The following is an 18,551-nucleotide window of genomic DNA, read 5'->3' on the forward strand; positions in this document are numbered from 1 at the left end:
CTTTCGCGCAAGTCACTCGTCCATGATTCTCAAAACCTGTTGGCGTCGCGCAGCTTTCTTCCCAAGGCCACCCTTCTCCCAACACGCTCGACTCCTCACCAAGCGCACAATCATGACGATGCTACGAACAGATCCCAACATCATCATCACCGGCACACCAGGCGTAGGCAAAACCTCTCACGCTGAAGAACTCGCCCGCCGCATCCCCACCTTACACCATCTCAGCGTCAACGACGTCGTAAAGAAACACAACATTGGCGAGAAATCCGATGACCCTTCCGATCCAAATCTTCAAATCGTCGACGAGGACCGACTACTGGACGTGATTGAAAATGATCTCGAAGAAGGCGGGCAAATCATCGACTGGCATGCTTGCGATCTCTTTCCTCCGAGTTTTATTGATTTGGTCGTTGTTGTGCGATGCGATAATGGGACGTTGTATGATCGCTTGAAAGCAAGAGGATACGAGGAAAAGAAGCTGCAGGAGAATCTGGATTGTGAGATTATGGAGGTTTTGTTGCAGGAGGCGAGGGATGCGTATGATGGGGAGATTGTGGTGGAATTGAAGAGTGAGAAGGCGGAGGATATCGATGGGAATGTGGATCGCATTGAAAGTTGGGTGAAGCAGTGGAAGAAGGATCACGGAAAAGAGGGTGGGGAAGTTGAGGCTCAGGCGAGTGGAAAGAAGGACGAGGATGATCCGATGTTTTTGCATGGATGAACTTGTTGGAGATCTGTATGATTTCTATGGAAGAAGCGCTTGCATCATGACAGGACGTTCTGGAAGTGTTCTTCAAAGCTCCTGATTCAGCCACTCCGTCAGCTTCTCCAAAGCCTTTCCACGATGCGAGACCTTGTTCTTCTCCACTTTGGGCATTTCGGCATATGTCTGTCCTTCATACTCGAAGCACGCATCCCAGCCTAAATCAGAATCAGCACTGCGCGAGGAAAAAGACAACAGGGCACGGGAACTTACCGAAATCCGTTGGTCCACGACAAGGCACAATCTTGCCCTACAACAAATCAGTCAGCGACAGCTACATTGCGAAGTATCTGCTACAAATGGAAACACTCACAGCTGTCCGGCCCTGGAACACAATCGGCTCCTTGCCTGGTCCCTCGCAGTACGCAAACGTACACACAGCCTGAGCAGACTTGTCTTCGAAGCCCGCCAACAGCTTGTGGAATTCTTGCACCCCGAGAGCCTTGAGGAACCACTTTCTGTAAAGATAGTCAGCGTGCATAGCCATGAAATCGCGATAAGTGATGTAGAAGAAAAGCACAGAAAAGTAAACAATGAATCAAACTGAACGATGGAGGAACAACATACACATAAGGTCCCGGCAGCTCCTTGAACGCATTGAAACACAAACACGTATCTTCCACCAAAACAGGTCCTTGTACCTATCACACAATTTCCACGTCAGTCTTATGTATCTTCGTATTATGTATCCTCAAGAACAGACGAGGTGACACTTACCGCCTCCGCAGCCCTGCTCGCCTTATCTTTGGAAATCTCCTCAATCGTCCCTTGAATCTCTACTAGATCGACATTTTGCGATCGGAGTTCGACGGGCGTGAAAGAGAGAATGGCTTGGACTTCGGCGAGTTTGTTGGCATTGCCTGTGATGAAGTTGAGATGCTTGGGTGGGGCCATTTTGATTTCTTCTTTCTTGAGTCTTGTAGGGCTTGTTCGAAAGAATCGCGGCGAGTGCGGTGCGCTGCAATTGTGGGTGTTGGTGGAATCGAACGCTTGTGGCTCGGAAATTTCAGTCCTGTTTTGCGAAAATGAGGTTGTTCGTCAGGACGAAGAAGTAAGGTGAGATGGGACTGGAAGTTGGATCATGAGTTTAAGTCTGAGAAGGTGCGATTGCGGTGTCTCGATGTGAAAGATAGGAAGGTGTGGGATTCGTGCAGTACAACTCTGAGCTAAGCATTGCACATCTGACGGGGCACGATGTTGCGCCACTGTTAGATGCCACGGTCAAGCTCTAGTCATGTAGGCACAGTCCTCAGTCACGACGCTTTACAGAAAGAAAAGAGAACAAGGGTCATCGGCATTGAACATTTTGAACGTTTCACTGATTTTGCGTAAGGACCTAACGTGGCGCTGGTATAGATGTCCCATGCATCTTTCATCTCCATGGCCCTCTTGCTCTCAAACGCCGTTCTACTCGCAAACAAGTGAAGTCGCCACACTGCCCAATGCCCATGTGTTACCGTAAAGCATCATATGCCCCATTTAACCTCTTTAAACAGACTCCAAGACCGTCTCCTTGAAGTCGCGTGCACCCTCGACCTTCTGGCCAGCGTCATCGGTGGAGGACTCGCCGTGGAGCGAGAGGAGGTTACCAAGATCGAACTTAGGCGACTTGAGGAGCTTGACCTTGCGGACGTGGACCTTTGCGCTTGTTAGCATTTTATCCTGCTTCACGCGACCCTGATTCCCGCCATGTACATACGTTCTGGAGAGGGTAGATGCCCTGAGTGCTCTTCTCGATCTCACGGCCGATCACTTCTGGGATCAGCTTGGTGGTGAGCTGGCTGAGAGTGCAGCTCTGGGCCTCGCGCTGCATGATATCCGTCATCTTCTTCCTGATGGCGCGGATTTGCGAAGATCGTGCGTAGGTGGTCTTCTTGATCTGGTTTGGTCTCCGCTTGGTGAAGGCAATGCAGAAGAGGCGGAGGAGGTAGTCATCGGTGGTCTTGACGACAACGTTGGCCTCGATGAGGGTCTGCCACTTGCGGACGAGCGAGCGCAGCTTGTCGGAAGTGAAGTCAAGTCCGTGGAAGTTGGTCAGGCAGTTCTTGCCCTGGACCTCGTCGACGCGCAGCTTAACCTTGCGGAAAGCGTGGTCCTCATCCTTCTGGAGATCGGCGAGCGAGACCTCGAAGATACGGCCCTTGAGCGCATCGTTGGCGTTCTTGAGACCAGTGGAGCGGTTCACGAGGGTCTTGCCGACACTGCAGCCAGCGTTAGTTATCCATCTCTCTATCCTCGCTTTTCCTCATCTGCGCAAAGGCATTTCGTGTGCGGGAGTGGGTGGTGGGATCGTACTCGCGAATGTTGAACGTCGACGGAGCCTTGACGCTGAACCAGTCCTTGCGGGCGAATGGGTCGGTACGCTTCTTCAGGCCCTTCTTGCCCTTGGACAGTCTCTTGTTCTTGCCGACAGCCATATTCGCGGTCGAGTGAAAGAACAGGTGCTGTGGTGGTTAGTAGGCTGGCTGTGTCGTCAAAGTCGTCAGGACGAATGTTCCGCCCAAACCAAAACTGCGTGCGAGTGCTTGGCATCAATGCATTCTGCCAAAATTTAGTGGTGGCCCTTCGCGGCAGCTGCCGCCTATTCTGGCACGTGCCACGGACCAACGCGCTTGCCGACACTCTTCGAAAACAAGAGAACACTTTGCTTCCACTCTCTTTTCTTCCTCACCTTCATCACATTCAGTTGCAGCAGTGCGGCGGCTTCGCAACACCACTTGAACGCGGTGAGGATGTCGTTCCAGGAAGCCTTCTTCCAGGCGCCGCCCGTCACCAGGTAAGAAATTTGCTGCACGCGCAAGCTGGCGCAGATTCTGATGCTAAGCAGAACCATCACAGCCGCAGCCGTCCTCATCAGCGTGCCCGGACATCTCGGCCTGTATAGCCTCTCTTGGGTCGTCTTCCTTCGAGACTATGTCTTCACCATCCGCCAACTGCCAGAGCTGTGGCGCGCGATAACGTGCTTCCTCGTCACTGGCCCTTCGTTGGGGCTGATCATGGACCCCTTCTTCTTCTACCAGTACAGCAACATGCTCGAGACTGGCGCGCCGCGCTTCAGTGCTCCTGGTGCATACGCCTTCTACCTCATGTTCGTGGCGCTTGTCATTCTGGTAAGCACGACTACCTATCTCGCAGTCTTCTTTCTTTACCTTTTCCTCCTCTCTTTCACCAATGTACGCTCGGAATATCTGCCCGGCCAGCTCCTCGTAGCTGTCACGGTTCCTGGAACCGAGCAAGATTACCCCTGCACTGTGCGGCGTTCGTCATTCGCATAAACAATAGAGCGTTCGCGCAGTGTGGGCATGGTGGGATGCCTATTGAGAAATACTGGCGGCCTTGAACTTGTGGGCAGGCGGTGGTTGTTGCTCCCTACATACCTTTACCTTGATGTCTTACTCTCGTAGATTTTATCGCTTGTTGGATGTGCAGCGCGCTGACAACGAAGCAGCTCACCGGAGGCGTCTACCTTGGCGGGGTTGTACTTCTTCAGGCATTGAACATGGCTCTGATCTACACGTTCGCATTGGAAGATCCGAACAGACAAGTTCAATTCTACATCGTCAACATGCCAGCAAAGTATCTGCCCTATGCGATGCTAGCTGTCACATACCTCATGGCTGGGCCTTTCCACACCATGATCCAGGCGACTGGCATTCTCGCAGCCCACCTCTACGACTTCCTCGATCGCATCTGGCCAGAGTATGGGGCTGGAGGGAAATACACAAACACACCTCTCTTCATTCAGAAGCTGTTTGCAGGCACTGGCCAGCCACAAACGAATCGTGCATACGGGACCGCGTTCGCAGGCAGACCAGCCAATCAACCAGCGGCTGCAAGAGGACAGGGCAACGGACCACTCCCAAGCTCATGGGCTACTGGCTCAGCTTGGAGCGGCTCCGGGAGACGTCTCGGCGGCGATTGAGCTTCTTGCAGTGCTTGCGACTAATGATTGATATGTAGCAATACGAAAATGACAACGACTCAACACAGTCCACAGGTACAACATTTTGCTTCTTCGTACCCGCCATATGGCAGGGAAGCAGGAGCCAGGAATAGCCGCTTTCAATACACGATCCTTAGAAGACGGAGGACATGTTGGCATCAGGTAAGCGATCATTTTGGTTCTTGAAGGCTTTTTTCGACTTCGATATGATTAGTTGCTTTACACATGCATGGCTTTCATAGCGCACTTTGACCGGTGCATTCATGCTGAGAAGGCACCCTGTATGATCGAGAATATGGCATCGCATTGCATCACACACGGTGTTGGAATGAAGGCTGATTGCATTGGCAGGTAAATGCACCTCGATAGGCGCGCATCTCATCCCACAGGATGTGTCCTGCACAGCCGAACCGGACCAATGCAATGTCGCTTCGAACGTCGCTGCGACTCGTCTGCGTCGTTGCACAGCTAGTGGAAGACCATAGCCGCTCTTCACGAATGCATGCAGGGAAACGCCGTGCGACCTGTCGGGACCTGCGCGATGAGTGGCGATCGTGAGCAGCAACCCTCTGCCGCAGTCGTCTGCTGTCGGCTGGTGCTTTATTTGCTGCAGAATGTGACAGCCTTATCAAAAGGCACATATGACAATGGCGACCAGGATACCCAGCTTCGGGCGCTCGGCACGCTGCATGTTGTATTTTCAGCCGCTTGACGACCGCACTCTCTCAGCTCTTGTGTGCACGGTGGCAAAGCGATGCATTCTTGCAGCAAACATCGTCCTTCGGAGGTGAGTCATCATCGTCGCATTGGGCAGAGCTTGAATCGGCCTATTCGAATCAGCAGCATGAAGGTAAGTCGAAGTAATGCATCTTTTGAAGCTCAATGAAACATTTGAACGCCTATACATGTGCCCGAACGCATGACCGCAATGGACAGATCAGGCCAACAAGCGCCAGAGCTATCCACATCGCGATCGCCAAAGGTCCCCACATCGGAAAGCACCCGTCATCTTGCATGCTCAAAAATCCTCAAACCCAAGCCGATCTGGTTTCGGGCGGTGCTGTCGTCAACATTATTCGTAAGAAACTGCGACGACGAGGTCAGTAAAGGCTCGTGCAGCGGCGACAGTGGATGCGTTGAGAGAGTCAAGAGAGACATACCATTTTTAGTTGCCAAAGTTTCGCATCATGTCGGATTTCACTTTGTCCATGGCGTCCTTGTACCCCGCTTCGTATGCGACATCCATTTTCTTGTCGGTCGTGAATCGCGATCCACCAGACGAGCCACCACCGGACCGGCCTCCAGAGCTACCACCGCCATAACCACCGCCGCCACCGCTGCTGCTGTGACCGCCTCCGCCATAACCGCCCCCACTCGATCCGCCATAGGAATTGCCGCCGCCGCCTGAGCTTCCTCCATAGCCGCCACCGGAAGAGGAGCTGTTTCCATAGCCACCAGAAGAAGAGTTGGAGTTGGAGCTACCACCTCCATAGCCGCCGCCGCTGCTTCCTCCTCTCGAGTGGCCGCTGGAGTTGTTGTTGCTGCTCGAGTTGTTATTGTTGGAAGATCCCACGCTGGAGCCACCAGAGCTGCCTCCTAAGCCGCCGCTGCTGCTGGTGTTGTTGTTGTTCGAAGATCCCGTGCTGGAGCCGCCGGAATTGCCATTGGAGTTGCTCGACGTGCCGCCTCGGGCAAAGTCGTGGCTGCTCCGGCCACCGGATGAGTTGTTGTTATTGTTTGAGTTCATGTTGATTTCGCTCCCAATGGCTTAATAATTTCTCTGAAAGAAGTCTGATACGACAGGGGGAAGAATGTAGTGTAACAACGCTTTGTACAGCAATGGAAACCGGGAAACACGAACTCCAGGCAGCTCACCTCGCTTTCTTATTATTACTCACTGCCACTTCGATCTTCAGCCCGCATGCACGATGACAGGATGGCTGCCCGATGCGACATGACGATTTTTCGTTGCCCATGAGTCGTGGTCCTACAGTAGTTCGTAAGCTGGGCGATGTTTTGGTCCCCTCACATGCCGACCTAGAGCTCCGTCTCTTACCGAGGTTGGACTAGCGTGGTGTCTTGCAACCTCCACCTGGTTGGTTTGACACGCGGTTCACGAGTAAAGAGCGCTGAAAGGCTCTTGTTAACTACCTTGGTTTTGATCCATACTTGTTGCTTGGGTCCGATTACTCGCCTGGCCGAAGCTCAGAGTCGTCTCTGTCTCTGCGATCTACACGCTACTGTCAGGCACCAATTCTCTCGTTACTCTGACGTCAAGAGCTCTCTCTCTTCCCCTCGCAGCTGATCTTCCGCATTACTCTTCACGGACACGCCATGGCGGACCCCACGACGGTGCCTCGCAAGCTGTGGGATCCTCCGAATCCCAAGGGCACGTTGGCTTATAAGTTTATGCAAGAGGTCAACCGAAAGCGTGGGACGAGGCTTGACACATGGCCTCAGCTTCATGCCTGGTCTGTGGACCAGCGGGCTGCGTTTTGGGAGGAGCTCTTTTTGCAATTTCCTCTTATTCATGAGGGGAAATATGAGCGTGTTGTGGATGAGAATGCTCGTATGGACACGATTCCGCCGTGGTTCGAGGGAGTCAAGCTCAATTTTGCTGAGAATATCCTCTACTCACCTGCCAAGGATGCGAGCAAATGGTCGACTGATCGAAAGGAAGATGAACGAATTGCCTGTGTTGAGGTTCGTGAAGGCGGAACAGAAGTGCGCAATGTTACGTGGGCAGAACTGAGAGCTCGAACGGGCTATCTTTCCAATGCCATGCGAGCCAGAGGTGTCGGCAAGGGCGATCGTATTGCAGTCGTGGCATCGAACAGCGTTGACACACTGGTCGTCTTCCTGGCTGCTACAGCCCGCGGTGCAATCTTCAGCTCCAGCTCGACTGATATGGGAACCAAAGGCATTCTCGACCGACTTCGCCAAATCAAGCCCAAGTTCGTCTTCGTCGACGATTGGGCATTATACAATGGCAAGACGATTGACCTCCGGCCCAAAATGAACGAAATCGTAGATGGCATGACTGGTATAACCGAATTCGAAAGCATCGTCAGCATGCCTCGTACACAACGTCAACCGAAAGACATCTCCAAAGTGCGCGAAGCAGAATCTCTCGAGCTCTTCCTTTCGGCAGCCAAAAACGATCCTGAACTCCACTTCGAACGTATCGAATTCGGAGACCCTTTTCTCATCGTCTATTCTTCTGGCACAACTGGTCAACCGAAATGCATCGTCCACAATGTTGGCGGCGTGTTATTGAGCAATCGCAAAGAGGCGAATTTACACCGCGACATGGCACAAATCTCACCAGATGATCTTTGCGTCCTGCAATATACAACAACTGGCTGGATCATGTATCTGGTGAGCGTTCTCTCGCTTGCGAACTCGGCCAAGGCGATTCTCTATGATGGCTCGCCGTTCCAACCAGACTTGACAACATTTTTGAAAATCGTGCAAGATCAAAAAGTCACTGATCTTGGTGTCTCTCCGCGATGGATGCAAACGTTGGCTACAGCAAAACCTCCCATCCTGCCACGTGAGGTCGTGGATCTCAGTCGTCTCAAACGTGTCACCAGCACAGGAATGGTGTTATCAGAAGCACAATTCGAATGGTTCTACGATCAAGCCTTTCCGCCTCAAGTTCAGCTCGACAACATCTCCGGCGGCACAGATCTCGCATCTTGTTTCACGATGGCGAATCTCATGCAACCTGTGTATGTCGGTGGTTGTGTTGGTCCTGCACTCGGCATGAAAGTCGAGGCATACGATCAAGAGATTGAAGGCGGGAAAGGTGTTCAAGGAAAGGCTTTGCCGCTGGGTGAACCTGGTGAACTCGTCTGTACGAAAGGTTTCCCAACTCAACCTAACAAATTCTGGGGCGACGAAAATGGTGAGAAGTACTTCAATTCGTACTTTGGCAAGTATGATAACGTCTGGACGCACGGCGACTTCATCATGTTCCATCCCAAGACCGGACAAGTCTGGGTCCTCGGCCGTTCAGATGGTGTATTGAACCCCAGCGGAGTTCGATTCGGAAGTGCGGAAATTTACAACTGCCTGGACAACAACTTCCCTGACGAGCTACAAGACAGTATTTGCGTAGGACAGCGACGGCCACAAGATCACGACGAAAGCGTCATGTTATTCTTGCTCATGAAGCCTGGGAAGAAATTCACGCAAGATCTGGTACGAAAAGTCAAAGAAGCTATTGGCCGCGATTGCGGGAAACGTTGTGTACCACGATATGTGTTCGAGACTCCGGAGATTCCAACGACGATTAATCTGAAAAAGGTGGAGTTGCCTGTGAAGCAGATTGTTAGCGGGAAGAAGATCAAGCCTTCGGATACCTTAGCTAATAAGGAGTGTCTGAATTATTACTACCAGTTTGCGGAGGTGGAGAAAATGCTGGAGCCGAGGAGCAAGTTGTGAATGTGGCGACATTTCTTAGCATGGTTTGCACATATAGAGAATATAACATGACGGCAAGATAGACGAAGAACGACAGTGAATACGGCTGATCGCCAGGAATTCAAGCAGAGGTGTTGTTGAGACGGAGTCAAGGAAGCCAAAGGATTAACATTTGTCAATATCTCGATCTCAGACAGCAGCGAAGTATCTCGTTGAACAGAGCGCAGTGGGTGCACAGCGCCATCTCTCTGGCATTAGTACACAAGTCCATCCATCCATTGTTTGATCTCGTGATGATTGTATTGTCCTGCTGAGGGCATGAAAAGAATGCCGACTTGGGTATATAAAAGCTCAAACAACTTCCCCTTCCCATTATTCCCAGCCCATCGTGCAAGACAACAATGACCAACATTTCATTCCGCGTCGTGTGATACCCACAAACATCCCGTGATATTCTCTGGATCCTGTTCACTTGTCTGAGTCTAAGCAACACCAACCTTCTGCGACCTCTCAATCGTCTCATCAAATTTATACAACGGTTCTAGCTTTGTTCCTTTACGGAGCAGCACCCATCGATTCCACCACCAAGGAAGAGCCTTGGTAGTCTGGTACCGAATAAACTGAGATCCAGGCACAGCAAAGATATAATCCAATTCCTCGAGCGTACGCTGTTTCGTCTCGGGCACGAAAAGGAAAATCATCACGAATGCGACAATGTTCAATCCAGCATAGAACCCAAACGCTCCCGTTGGCGTGAAAGCGCCAAGGATAGCTGGGAAAGAAATCGAAAGCACAGCAGCCCAGAAGAGACAGGTTGCGACTGCCCATCCCATTCCGACTTCTCTGTGCGAGAGGGGGAAGACTTCGGCGGAGTAGGTAAAAGGCACAGGCCCTTCACCTGGAGAGTAAAAGGCGGCGAAGAGGTAGATGAAGAGGGAAATTGCACCGAGGCGCGCTGGGCCGTTTCCTGGGATGAGGAAACAGAGACCTGCGGCGAGAAGGGTCCAAGCCATTTGAGGGAAGGTGAAGAGGAGGAGAGATCGGCGGCCGAAGGTGTCGATTGTCCAAATTGCGGGCCAGGCGAAGACGAAGTTGACGAGGCCGAAGCCGAAGGAGGCAATGAGGGCGTCGCGTTCGGAGGCTTCGGCTTCGCGGAAGATTGTGGAGGAGTAGAAGGCGATGATGTTGATGCCGCACATCTGGCGATTGATGTTAGTTTCTGGCTCTTGCTTGCGAGCTTTGAGGGGAGAGATGTACCTGCTGCGCAATCATGACTGTGAAACTGGCAAGAGTGGCGCGTCTTACACGCGGGATCGTGAAGAGCTGCACAAATCGCGTCACGTAGTTGCTCTTTCCGATGATGCTGGCTTCGACCTGAAGTTGGCTGTGAATGTAGTACAGATCGCGTGCTGCTTGCAGAGGATGGAATCGTAGTCGCAGCAAAGACTTGTAAGCCTTGTGATATCTGTTCTTCTTCATGTACCATCTTCAACGCTGTTAGTCACAATTTTGAAGACGAAAGGTTAGTAGTCAACATACCTAGGTGACTCCGGACAAAAGTAGATCAATGCAGTGAGAGGCACTGCTGGGATAAATGCAGATCCGATTTGCAGCCTCCAAGCAATGTCGCCAACACGGTACACAGCAAGATTGGCGCAGAAGCCGAGAAAAATTCCTGCTCGATATCAGTATCCTCTCTGCTGGCAGAATACATTTCACAAGAAAAGAACGCACCGAAAGCAGTCCACATCTGCCAACTCATGACCAGAGCGCCACGAATTTTAGCAGGGGAATTTTCAGCAGCAAAAATTGGCACAGAGGATCCTTTCAGACCCATTCCAATACCCATAAGCAATCGAGTGATGAACAGCTGTTCCCAATTCTGCGAGACAGCGCCACCGATTGGAGTGAGTAAGCAGAAGATGGCAGAGATGAAGATCGTTCCACGACGCCCGAAGTAGAAGTTGCAAGGGTCAGAGAGCCAGCAGCCGATGAAAGCAGATCCAAGATACGGTCCAGCGTTCACGACTCCCACGAGCCATTGGTCGCGAAGTTGGTTTGGGGCGCCAGGAGTCTCGCCATTGCCAATGCCGAATTCGACTGGAAAGCTGAGATTCGCTCCGTTTGAGCCAGTCTGATCCCAACCTTGCACGGCTATGCGCAAAGTGAGGTCAGTTGAAGGTACGAAAGTGTCTGAGAGAAGTGGTTGCACTTACCTGCACCAATGGAGCAAGTGATGATTGTCATGTCTGTCTTGTTAGCACAGTCAGGAGAACGGTCACGTATGTGTCACGTACACAGCTGCCATGGATGTCGCCACTTGTGACTGGCCTCGTATCGCAAGAACTCCTTTTCGTGCTCATCAAGTTGGTCGAGACTTTCGAAGTTGGCTGGATCCTGGGCAATCAAGGCTCCTTTCTTGAGGAGATCCAGTTGATCACTCAGGTCCTTCTCTTGCGCAAAGTCCTCGACATTTTTCATGAGGTCGTCATACGAGATACCCGCGAGTGGGTTGCTCACTCTGTGTGAAGTTAGCTCCCAAGCCCAAAACACGGGACTGCATATACAGTACGTACTTTGCGTCGATGTTGTTCGTCAAGTCGACCGATGCCACAGAAACTCGGCGGACCTCTCCGGACCCATCTGGAGAGTCGTCCTTCTCGAAGGCCTTGATGTCCGCCATGTCTTCAGAAAGGTCGCGCCGAAGCAACAAAGTTCGCCGTGAAGTTCCTTCAGTCGTAGACAAGCAGTCCTGCCAAAAAGGCGAAGCAAAGTTCCAAGCAAAAGAGAGCTGAGTACGGGGTCTTTGCGACTGTTTATGTGCGACGCGATCCTTCTCTGATGAATTCGATCAACAGCTCCGCACAAGCTCCAAGTCTAGGAATGTTCCACCCCATGGGCAACGCCGACAAGGTTTCGATTGATGTCCCTGCGGTCGGCCCTGCTCTTGTCGCGGTTTTGGTTGCACAGCATTGCCCGAAACAGCTTCCCGAGGGAAAGTCACAGCGGACCAAGAGTCTGGTGTTTTCTGGGCAGTGAGGCCGTTGCACCTGTGATACAACGACATCCCCGTGACAAGGTTTGCGCCAGGGTATGGGTTTTGCTTAGGGTTTGCCTGATTGTAGATTAGATTTTGAAGCCTTTGCTTGCTTGTACGCCTCGAGGAATGCTTGGGTCAGACGTTCGCCGGTGAAAGGGCGTCTTGAAATTCAATATGCTCCAGTGCACTCTGGCGCCAGGAGTCTTGTCCACTGGGAACACATCGCAAGGTCTTGATCGACCTGCTGTCAGTACGCTTCCTTCGACACTCCTCCGCGAACAGTATGCACGCGAGCAACCATTTAGTGACTAGTGCTGCTTGGCCGCGGGGCGGAGGCGTCGAAGAATGCAAAGATCTGGAGGGCGCGTCTTGGAGCCAAGAAGTTAAGAAATAGCTGAGAGCTGACTTGACAACGATTTAACCGCTTGCGACTGTGATGTTACATGCAGTAACAGGTCCGAAAGCATCAGCCAACAATCGAAAGCTATTGGTGAAAGCTCGCTAGGCTCTCGACATCGTAGGATAAGTGGCGGCATCACGAGACCTTATACTGAAGAGTATAGGCAGGTCGAAGTTGTAGAGCGCATGGCAAGCTCCGTAGCTCGATGATGAGACATAGAACCTAACTAGTCGCGGAGTCGCCGTCGCCGCAGTCTTGCCGAAGGAGGGATCGGCGCGTCCTGCGCGCGCTGGTCGTTGTGTTCGGGATGCCTCTTCAGCAGACGCAAAGCGGCCGTGGTCCAAGTCGGCACCGAGCACCTGATGAGTCGAGATGTGGTTGATATGCACGACGCGTCTTGTGTCAGGCTTGGGGCTTCTTCTGCAGGATTCACAACCCAGCGAAAGTGTCGGTGGAGACGACAGCCAATTTTTGGCCAATCATGACAGAGCTTATTTTCCACCTCGCGTGGCTGGTATACCGCAACACTGGCCAGAATTGGTAGACAATCGCTGTTTGGAGGTCGAACAACAAATGAGGTGAGCGGAGAGCAATTGCAGCGAAAGTGATATACCCTTGGAGTAAGCGGATGCTCGGAGGAATCGTCTCGGGCTCGATACGAAGCACGCGACGCCACTTTGCTCTGCGTCAGCAAGCCCAATCCTACGTCCAACTTAACCTCACTCCTGCCCATATCATGTGGTGCTAGAAGCCTGGGAGAAAAGACCGGTGCAACAGACCAGGACCAGCTCGCAAGGAAGTCGCAAAGCAATGGCGGCCTCCAATGGAAGCTCCGACTGGCAGCCGCCGGAACTGCACGTCTCGCCGCCGACATGGTACCAACTTCCGCTACAGAACATGACGGCGACAATACTCTTGGCCACTGTCGTTGTCATCATCGTCACTAGAATCGCGAGCAGCAGCAACACCAAGTCAAGACATCAAAATGGCGCTCTCACAGTACCGGCTCATCCATACTGGCTCCCTCTCCTTGGCCATATTCCCCAAATGGGCTTGGATGGAGAGTCATTCCTGAATGGACTTCGCTCGATCTACCGAAACGGAGCATTCGCGTTGAACTTCGGCGGCAGTCGTCACAATATTGTGTACACGCCAGGCCATGTCACTGCTCTGATAAACGCGAAGAAGGAGAACGCAGACGCGGAAACGGTGGCCAAGAAATTGATGATCAACCTCTTCTGCTTTCCGAAAAACGAGTTCGACAAGTACGATGCAGCGTACAAGGAGCTGGTCGAATGTTATCGAGAGATCCTCACCAATCCTGGATTGGAGCACATGATGAACAACACAGCACGTCGCGCACAAGACAACATCAACAACTTGGTCTCCTACCTCGAAAGTCCCGTTGACCAGATGCCATGGGAAAAGAAGGCCAACACTGTTCTCCTGGTCGACGAAGCAGACGGCAAATCAGCTCCTCCTTCAGTCGTTGAAGCTAGCCTCTTTCCTCTTCTTAGAGATTTCGTCGCTTGGACAGCGGTCCCCTCGATCGTGGGTACAGACTTCCTCGCCAACTACCCAGAATTCATCCAAGACGTCTGGACCTTCGACATGGGTTTCCTCATGATGGCCGCATCTCTCCCCCGATGGCTTCCCATTCCCGCTCTAACTCGCGCACACATCGCCCGAAAGGCCTGCGTTGAGAAATTAGACACCTTCCACGAGAACCTAGAAAAGTACTTCGAAGGTCAACCTCTCGAATCAAAATGGTCTTCGCTCGACGACATCAGCACCCTAATCCGCGCCCGCACAGAAGTCTACCGCAAACACAACTTCTCCATCCGCGCCCGAACAGCAATCGACTGGGCTCTGATGTGGGCAGCGAACGCAAACTCTAACTCCTTCGTCTTCTGGATGATCAACAGAATCTACGATGACCGCGTCCTGCTCGCTCAACTTCGAGAAGAAATTGCACCCTACGTGACAATAACTCAAGAACGCACCGGTCTACCCATCGAGCCTTCACCCCAAATCACAAAAATCGATGTCGATCGTTTATGTGATTCTTGTCCTCTTCTCAAAAGCGTCTACGTCGAAACTTTACGCCTCGACACAGCCCCCTGGTCCTTCAAAGCCGTAAACCAAGACTTCATCCTCCAATCCCGCGAAAAAGGCGCCGAACCTCTCCTCCTTCGAAAAGGCGAATACGTTCACGCCGCGCATGATCTTCACAATACCGATCCAAACTACTGGAACGATCCCATGACTTTCAAACCCGATCGTCATATCAAGAAAGACTCGGACGGAAAATCTACGGCTGATTTGGGTAGTATTCGACCTTATGGTGGTGGGGCAAGTATGTGTAAAGGTAGAGCTTTTGCGTTGAAGGAGGCGATGACGTTTACTGCGACGATTATTTCTTTGTGGGAGATTGAGCCGAAGGGTGGGGGGAAGTGGAAGATGCCGAAGCATAAGAAGGCTACGGGGACGTATACTACGACGGAGGATACGAGGGTTTGGATTAGTAGGAGGAAGTTGGATTTGTGAGTGGAAGAGAAGAGAAGAAGAGTTCTTGGGTTCGGTGAGCGGGATGATATGGTGTTGTTCGGTGTTCACTGGATAGATCTCTCGTCGTCGATATGCTGATGAGGCTGGTCGATAGTATTGCGCTCATGGGATGTTTAGGAGAGTCCTGCAAAGTGACCAGACGCGTGTTATATCTGAACTTCACCTCTCTTTAGAGCTCGCGTGCCCTTTCCGTCCGCTCGAGGGTACCCAAGGTTGCGCCTTACCACAAAACCAGGGACTTGCCCTATAATTCATTTCGCGTCCGAAAGAGAAATCTGCTCAAGTTTACAAATCTGTCAACTGCATGCACAGATTCACGGGATATAAGCTCAACGGATTTCGAGGCCTTCCTGCCAATACGCTGCCCTATATCGCCTGTCCAACAAGGTTGCAGATGTCCAGAGAGCGAGAAATACCCTGCCTGCTGATCCAATCTCTAAATGCAGGTACCAGACTGAGGAGCAAAAGACTGACTTCCCATAAAAATGGTAGCCCACCCCCGCTCATATGTTCCAAACATAATATTCCAAACTTTGCGCCTCGAAAAAAAAAATCCACATCCTCCAACCAGCGAGTTTCCAAAAGATGAAGTACTTCCTACTATTCTTGCTCGCCGGCTCCGTCACCTGCAATGACTGGGTACGCAGTGACTTAATCCACAATCAAATCAGTCATATTGTCGCCATTTTTCCGCCATCTCTGACACTCGCTAGGTCTGCGACGTCAAAAGTAACACGTGTGGTGCCGGAAAGGGGAATCCAAGTTACCATTGCGTTTTGAAGTGCCGAATCCAACACAGACCTTGTCAGCCATTCGACTCGGATGGAGATAGGTTTTGGGATGTCGCAAAATGTGCGTGAAAGAGGCTTCGAGAGGGGTTCTGGCAGAGTGTGGGACTGGCGTAGCATGGAGTGGTAAGGTTATCGAAGGAGAAATGGGATGCAACACCGTGAAGAAGGGGGGTTCACGAAAGCAACGTACTTCCGTTGAAGAACGAGATGTCGAGATCTTGCAATCCTGTTCGTAACATTGCACCGACACCAGTCTTTCAGAGCCACTTGATTCGACATGACCTAATCAATTGACTTCGACAGTCGTACTGTCATCTTCCTCCGGGATGGCTATCGAGCAAAGGCGAGCATCGACTTTGGTGGTGAATCGGCTCATTAGTGCGGCATAGTCATATACATGACCATCGTTGAGCAGATCCTGACATATGAGGATGACGAAGACTGCCAATTCAATCGCGAATTCATGCATTCTAAGAATTTCGTGCTCGATGCCTTGCTCTGTCCGTTTGCACAGTGCTTGGAATATGCCGCAGCCATACGAGTTGGCGTGACATTATTGCGGATAGGAGTAGTGTGGCTCTAGTCGGGGGAGGGGGTCTTCATATCCTGGCGGCGTCAGTTCAATTGTCACTTTCCAGGGTGTCGTCACTCTCTGATGCATCATCGCTTTCTGCCTCGTCCCCACCCTCGTAAGGGTCATCCTCACTTTCCCAGTCATTCTCGTGGTCATCGCTCTCCATAATGGCGATGGGTCTAGTTTGAGAGCTGACTGGGGTGATAAGTCGGCGTAGTCGGGCAGTGGGGTCATGCTGAAGCTCGCGTTCTTCATCATGGCCGAGTAGATCTTGGCCAAAGAAGACGACAACATCCTCGATGGATAGACTCGTAGCGAACAGCGATTGCATCAGGGCGTCATGCACGATGCCTTGGTTCACACAATCGCACTTGTCCCAGCAGATGGCATGTGACATTAGTGAAAATCCCTGGCTGACGATCTTGAAAGTTCTCTTCGTACGAGGGCGGAGTACGAAGAGGAGACCTGTGCCCCATTCCAACTCCGCCAGATAGTCGCCTTCCCGGGCCTCATTTCCCAGAAACATAGCTGGCTCATCGCCCGCATAGACTTTCACGCATTCCGAGAGCATCTCATTGAAGGTCCTGTCGTTGCTCGCAAATGTGATGAAGTCCAGCATTGCGAGATCTTTATGAGCAGCCTGTAAGCTTCCAAGGCTGCACGTCAATCGGCCCTTTCCATCTCTGCGTAGCCGCGTAGTATTAAATGCCATGTGATAGCCAGCTGGGACGTCGGAGACCATGCTGGCATCCTGATGCAATCTCCTGACAATCAGAGCCTGAAGTTGCGGACAATGCATGTTGACCTCTAACAAGCAGAGCAACTTGCTAGGAAAGGTCCACGGTGTGTAATGCGACATGATTGTCATTGCGAGCTCCAAAGCGCACTTGCTATAGTCTGGTTCGATGTGGAACTTTATATCGTTGAAACGCAGGAAAGCTTGAGTCCCGAAAATACGATCTCGCGCATCTTGGCATTTATAATGTCGAAACAGGGACATAACAGACTCATCGACGCATTCAGTCGGGGACCAGCGGGAGATCATAACAAATGTAAAGCCGCTTATTGCAAGCAGGGCATGAGCTTTGTTGAGATCTTGCAACAACGCCAAATTGTGTGTCACCGTCCATGGTAGGCGAAATCTGCCGCAGAGAACCTCCTTTCTACGAGCCACGGTGACCTCCTGCAAGATCCACAAGCGTTCCCAATATGGCCGGTTCATGAACTTGTGGCAAGCCTTGAGAAATCTTTCGAGAGCCTCTACTGAGTTGCTGGCTTCCCAATTATCCCAGAGTTCTTCGCAGCTAATGGCTGCTTCTGGATGTTCGCCATTGCAACCGACTGTGAAAGCTTCTCTATGCTTTGGATACAGAGCTTCGTACGAGAAGTCCTGGGAGAAGTTCCACAAGAACTCACTGTCACCATGATCAGGTCCAACACAAGCCAGCACCTCGGTTGCCTGGGCAAATATCTTGCTCATCATTGCCACTTGACGACTCTTCTCTTCGAGATTCTCCTGGTCAATGCAAAAGGCATCGATCCAGATATAAGCATCCGGATAGTGATACCGTGCTTGCCATAAAGCGTAGTGGCAATTTTGACGCACCATTCGAAGCTCGTTATCGATGAAAATTCCCCGTGGATGCGCCGTGTCTCCCCACGTGTATGATATCGCCAGATATTCGTGGGTCGATCTATCGAAGCCACGGACACTCACTTCGCATGAGATACTATCGTCTGCCGCCCCAGGAAAGAGATGCAGCAGCCGAATCTGTCGCTTGGGGTCTCGTAGAGGTTCCATTCTATCGATGCAACCTGGAGGCTCTGTGGGAAGTTGTGTCGCGTGGCCCACGTGCGAATCAGTCTATAGCCAGTGCTCCGAGCAGCAATACTCGGAGCCTAGAAGATTGCAGGATGGCCATGGAGTTGAGTACTGTCTGGTCTCCAACTCTCTGCAGCCTGCAACTGCGCCTCGTGGTGAGAAGGCGGAGCAGCATGGTAGTAGATCTATGCGACGTTGAGCATAAGAGGCCGACATCCATTAGCG

General features: G+C 51.7%; 9 protein-coding genes across 9 annotated transcripts; 4 read left to right on the top strand and 5 right to left on the bottom strand.

The window, feature by feature from the left end:
• Positions 1–112: 112 nt before the first annotated feature.
• On the top strand, positions 113–721 carry RHO25_011275 (uncharacterized protein; the record flags this gene model as incomplete). The annotated part of the gene is made up of 1 exon (XM_023601872.2): positions 113–721. One exon carries the CDS (start codon positions 113–115, stop codon positions 719–721), a length of 609 nt encoding a protein of 202 aa, XP_023450986.2.
• A 72-nt stretch (positions 722–793) lies between these two features.
• RHO25_011276 (uncharacterized protein) lies at positions 794–1,657 on the bottom strand (the record flags this gene model as incomplete). The annotated part of the gene is made up of 5 exons (XM_023601871.2): positions 794–921; positions 977–1,013; positions 1,077–1,221; positions 1,331–1,404; positions 1,481–1,657. 5 exons carry the CDS (start codon positions 1,655–1,657, stop codon positions 794–796), a joined length of 561 nt encoding a protein of 186 aa, XP_023451178.1.
• A 594-nt stretch (positions 1,658–2,251) lies between these two features.
• Positions 2,252–3,180, bottom strand: RPS1 (40S ribosomal protein eS1; the record flags this gene model as incomplete). Its single annotated transcript, XM_023601870.2, has 3 exons — positions 2,252–2,401; positions 2,463–2,964; positions 3,059–3,180. The coding sequence occupies 3 exons, from the start codon at positions 3,178–3,180 to the stop codon at positions 2,252–2,254; spliced, it is 774 nt and encodes a 257-aa protein (XP_023451179.1).
• Positions 3,181–3,495: 315 nt separating this feature from the next.
• RHO25_011278 (uncharacterized protein) lies at positions 3,496–4,685 on the top strand (the record flags this gene model as incomplete). Its single annotated transcript, XM_023601869.2, has 3 exons — positions 3,496–3,539; positions 3,591–3,873; positions 4,212–4,685. 3 exons carry the CDS (start codon positions 3,496–3,498, stop codon positions 4,683–4,685), a joined length of 801 nt encoding a protein of 266 aa, XP_023451185.1.
• A 1,186-nt stretch (positions 4,686–5,871) lies between these two features.
• Positions 5,872–6,453, bottom strand: RHO25_011279 (uncharacterized protein; the record flags this gene model as incomplete). Its single annotated transcript, XM_023601868.2, has 1 exon — positions 5,872–6,453. The coding sequence occupies one exon, from the start codon at positions 6,451–6,453 to the stop codon at positions 5,872–5,874; it is 582 nt and encodes a 193-aa protein (XP_023451186.1).
• Positions 6,454–7,040: 587 nt separating this feature from the next.
• On the top strand, positions 7,041–9,152 carry RHO25_011280 (uncharacterized protein; the record flags this gene model as incomplete). Its single annotated transcript, XM_023601867.2, has 1 exon — positions 7,041–9,152. One exon carries the CDS (start codon positions 7,041–7,043, stop codon positions 9,150–9,152), a length of 2,112 nt encoding a protein of 703 aa, XP_023451184.1.
• A 461-nt stretch (positions 9,153–9,613) lies between these two features.
• On the bottom strand, positions 9,614–11,814 carry RHO25_011281 (uncharacterized protein; the record flags this gene model as incomplete). Its single annotated transcript, XM_023601866.2, has 7 exons — positions 9,614–10,330; positions 10,389–10,617; positions 10,671–10,806; positions 10,866–11,285; positions 11,348–11,380; positions 11,429–11,652; positions 11,708–11,814. 7 exons carry the CDS (start codon positions 11,812–11,814, stop codon positions 9,614–9,616), a joined length of 1,866 nt encoding a protein of 621 aa, XP_023451342.1.
• Positions 11,815–13,381: 1,567 nt separating this feature from the next.
• Positions 13,382–15,118, top strand: RHO25_011282 (uncharacterized protein; the record flags this gene model as incomplete). The annotated part of the gene is made up of 1 exon (XM_023601865.2): positions 13,382–15,118. One exon carries the CDS (start codon positions 13,382–13,384, stop codon positions 15,116–15,118), a length of 1,737 nt encoding a protein of 578 aa, XP_023451182.1.
• Positions 15,119–16,550: 1,432 nt separating this feature from the next.
• On the bottom strand, positions 16,551–18,113 carry RHO25_011283 (uncharacterized protein; the record flags this gene model as incomplete). The annotated part of the gene is made up of 1 exon (XM_023601864.2): positions 16,551–18,113. The coding sequence occupies one exon, from the start codon at positions 18,111–18,113 to the stop codon at positions 16,551–16,553; it is 1,563 nt and encodes a 520-aa protein (XP_023451183.2).
• Positions 18,114–18,551: the final 438 nt, after the last annotated feature.

Source organism: Cercospora beticola, chromosome 7 (genome assembly GCF_033473495.1).
Source record: "Cercospora beticola chromosome 7, complete sequence".
Classification (NCBI taxonomy): Eukaryota; Fungi; Ascomycota; class Dothideomycetes; order Mycosphaerellales; family Mycosphaerellaceae; genus Cercospora; species Cercospora beticola.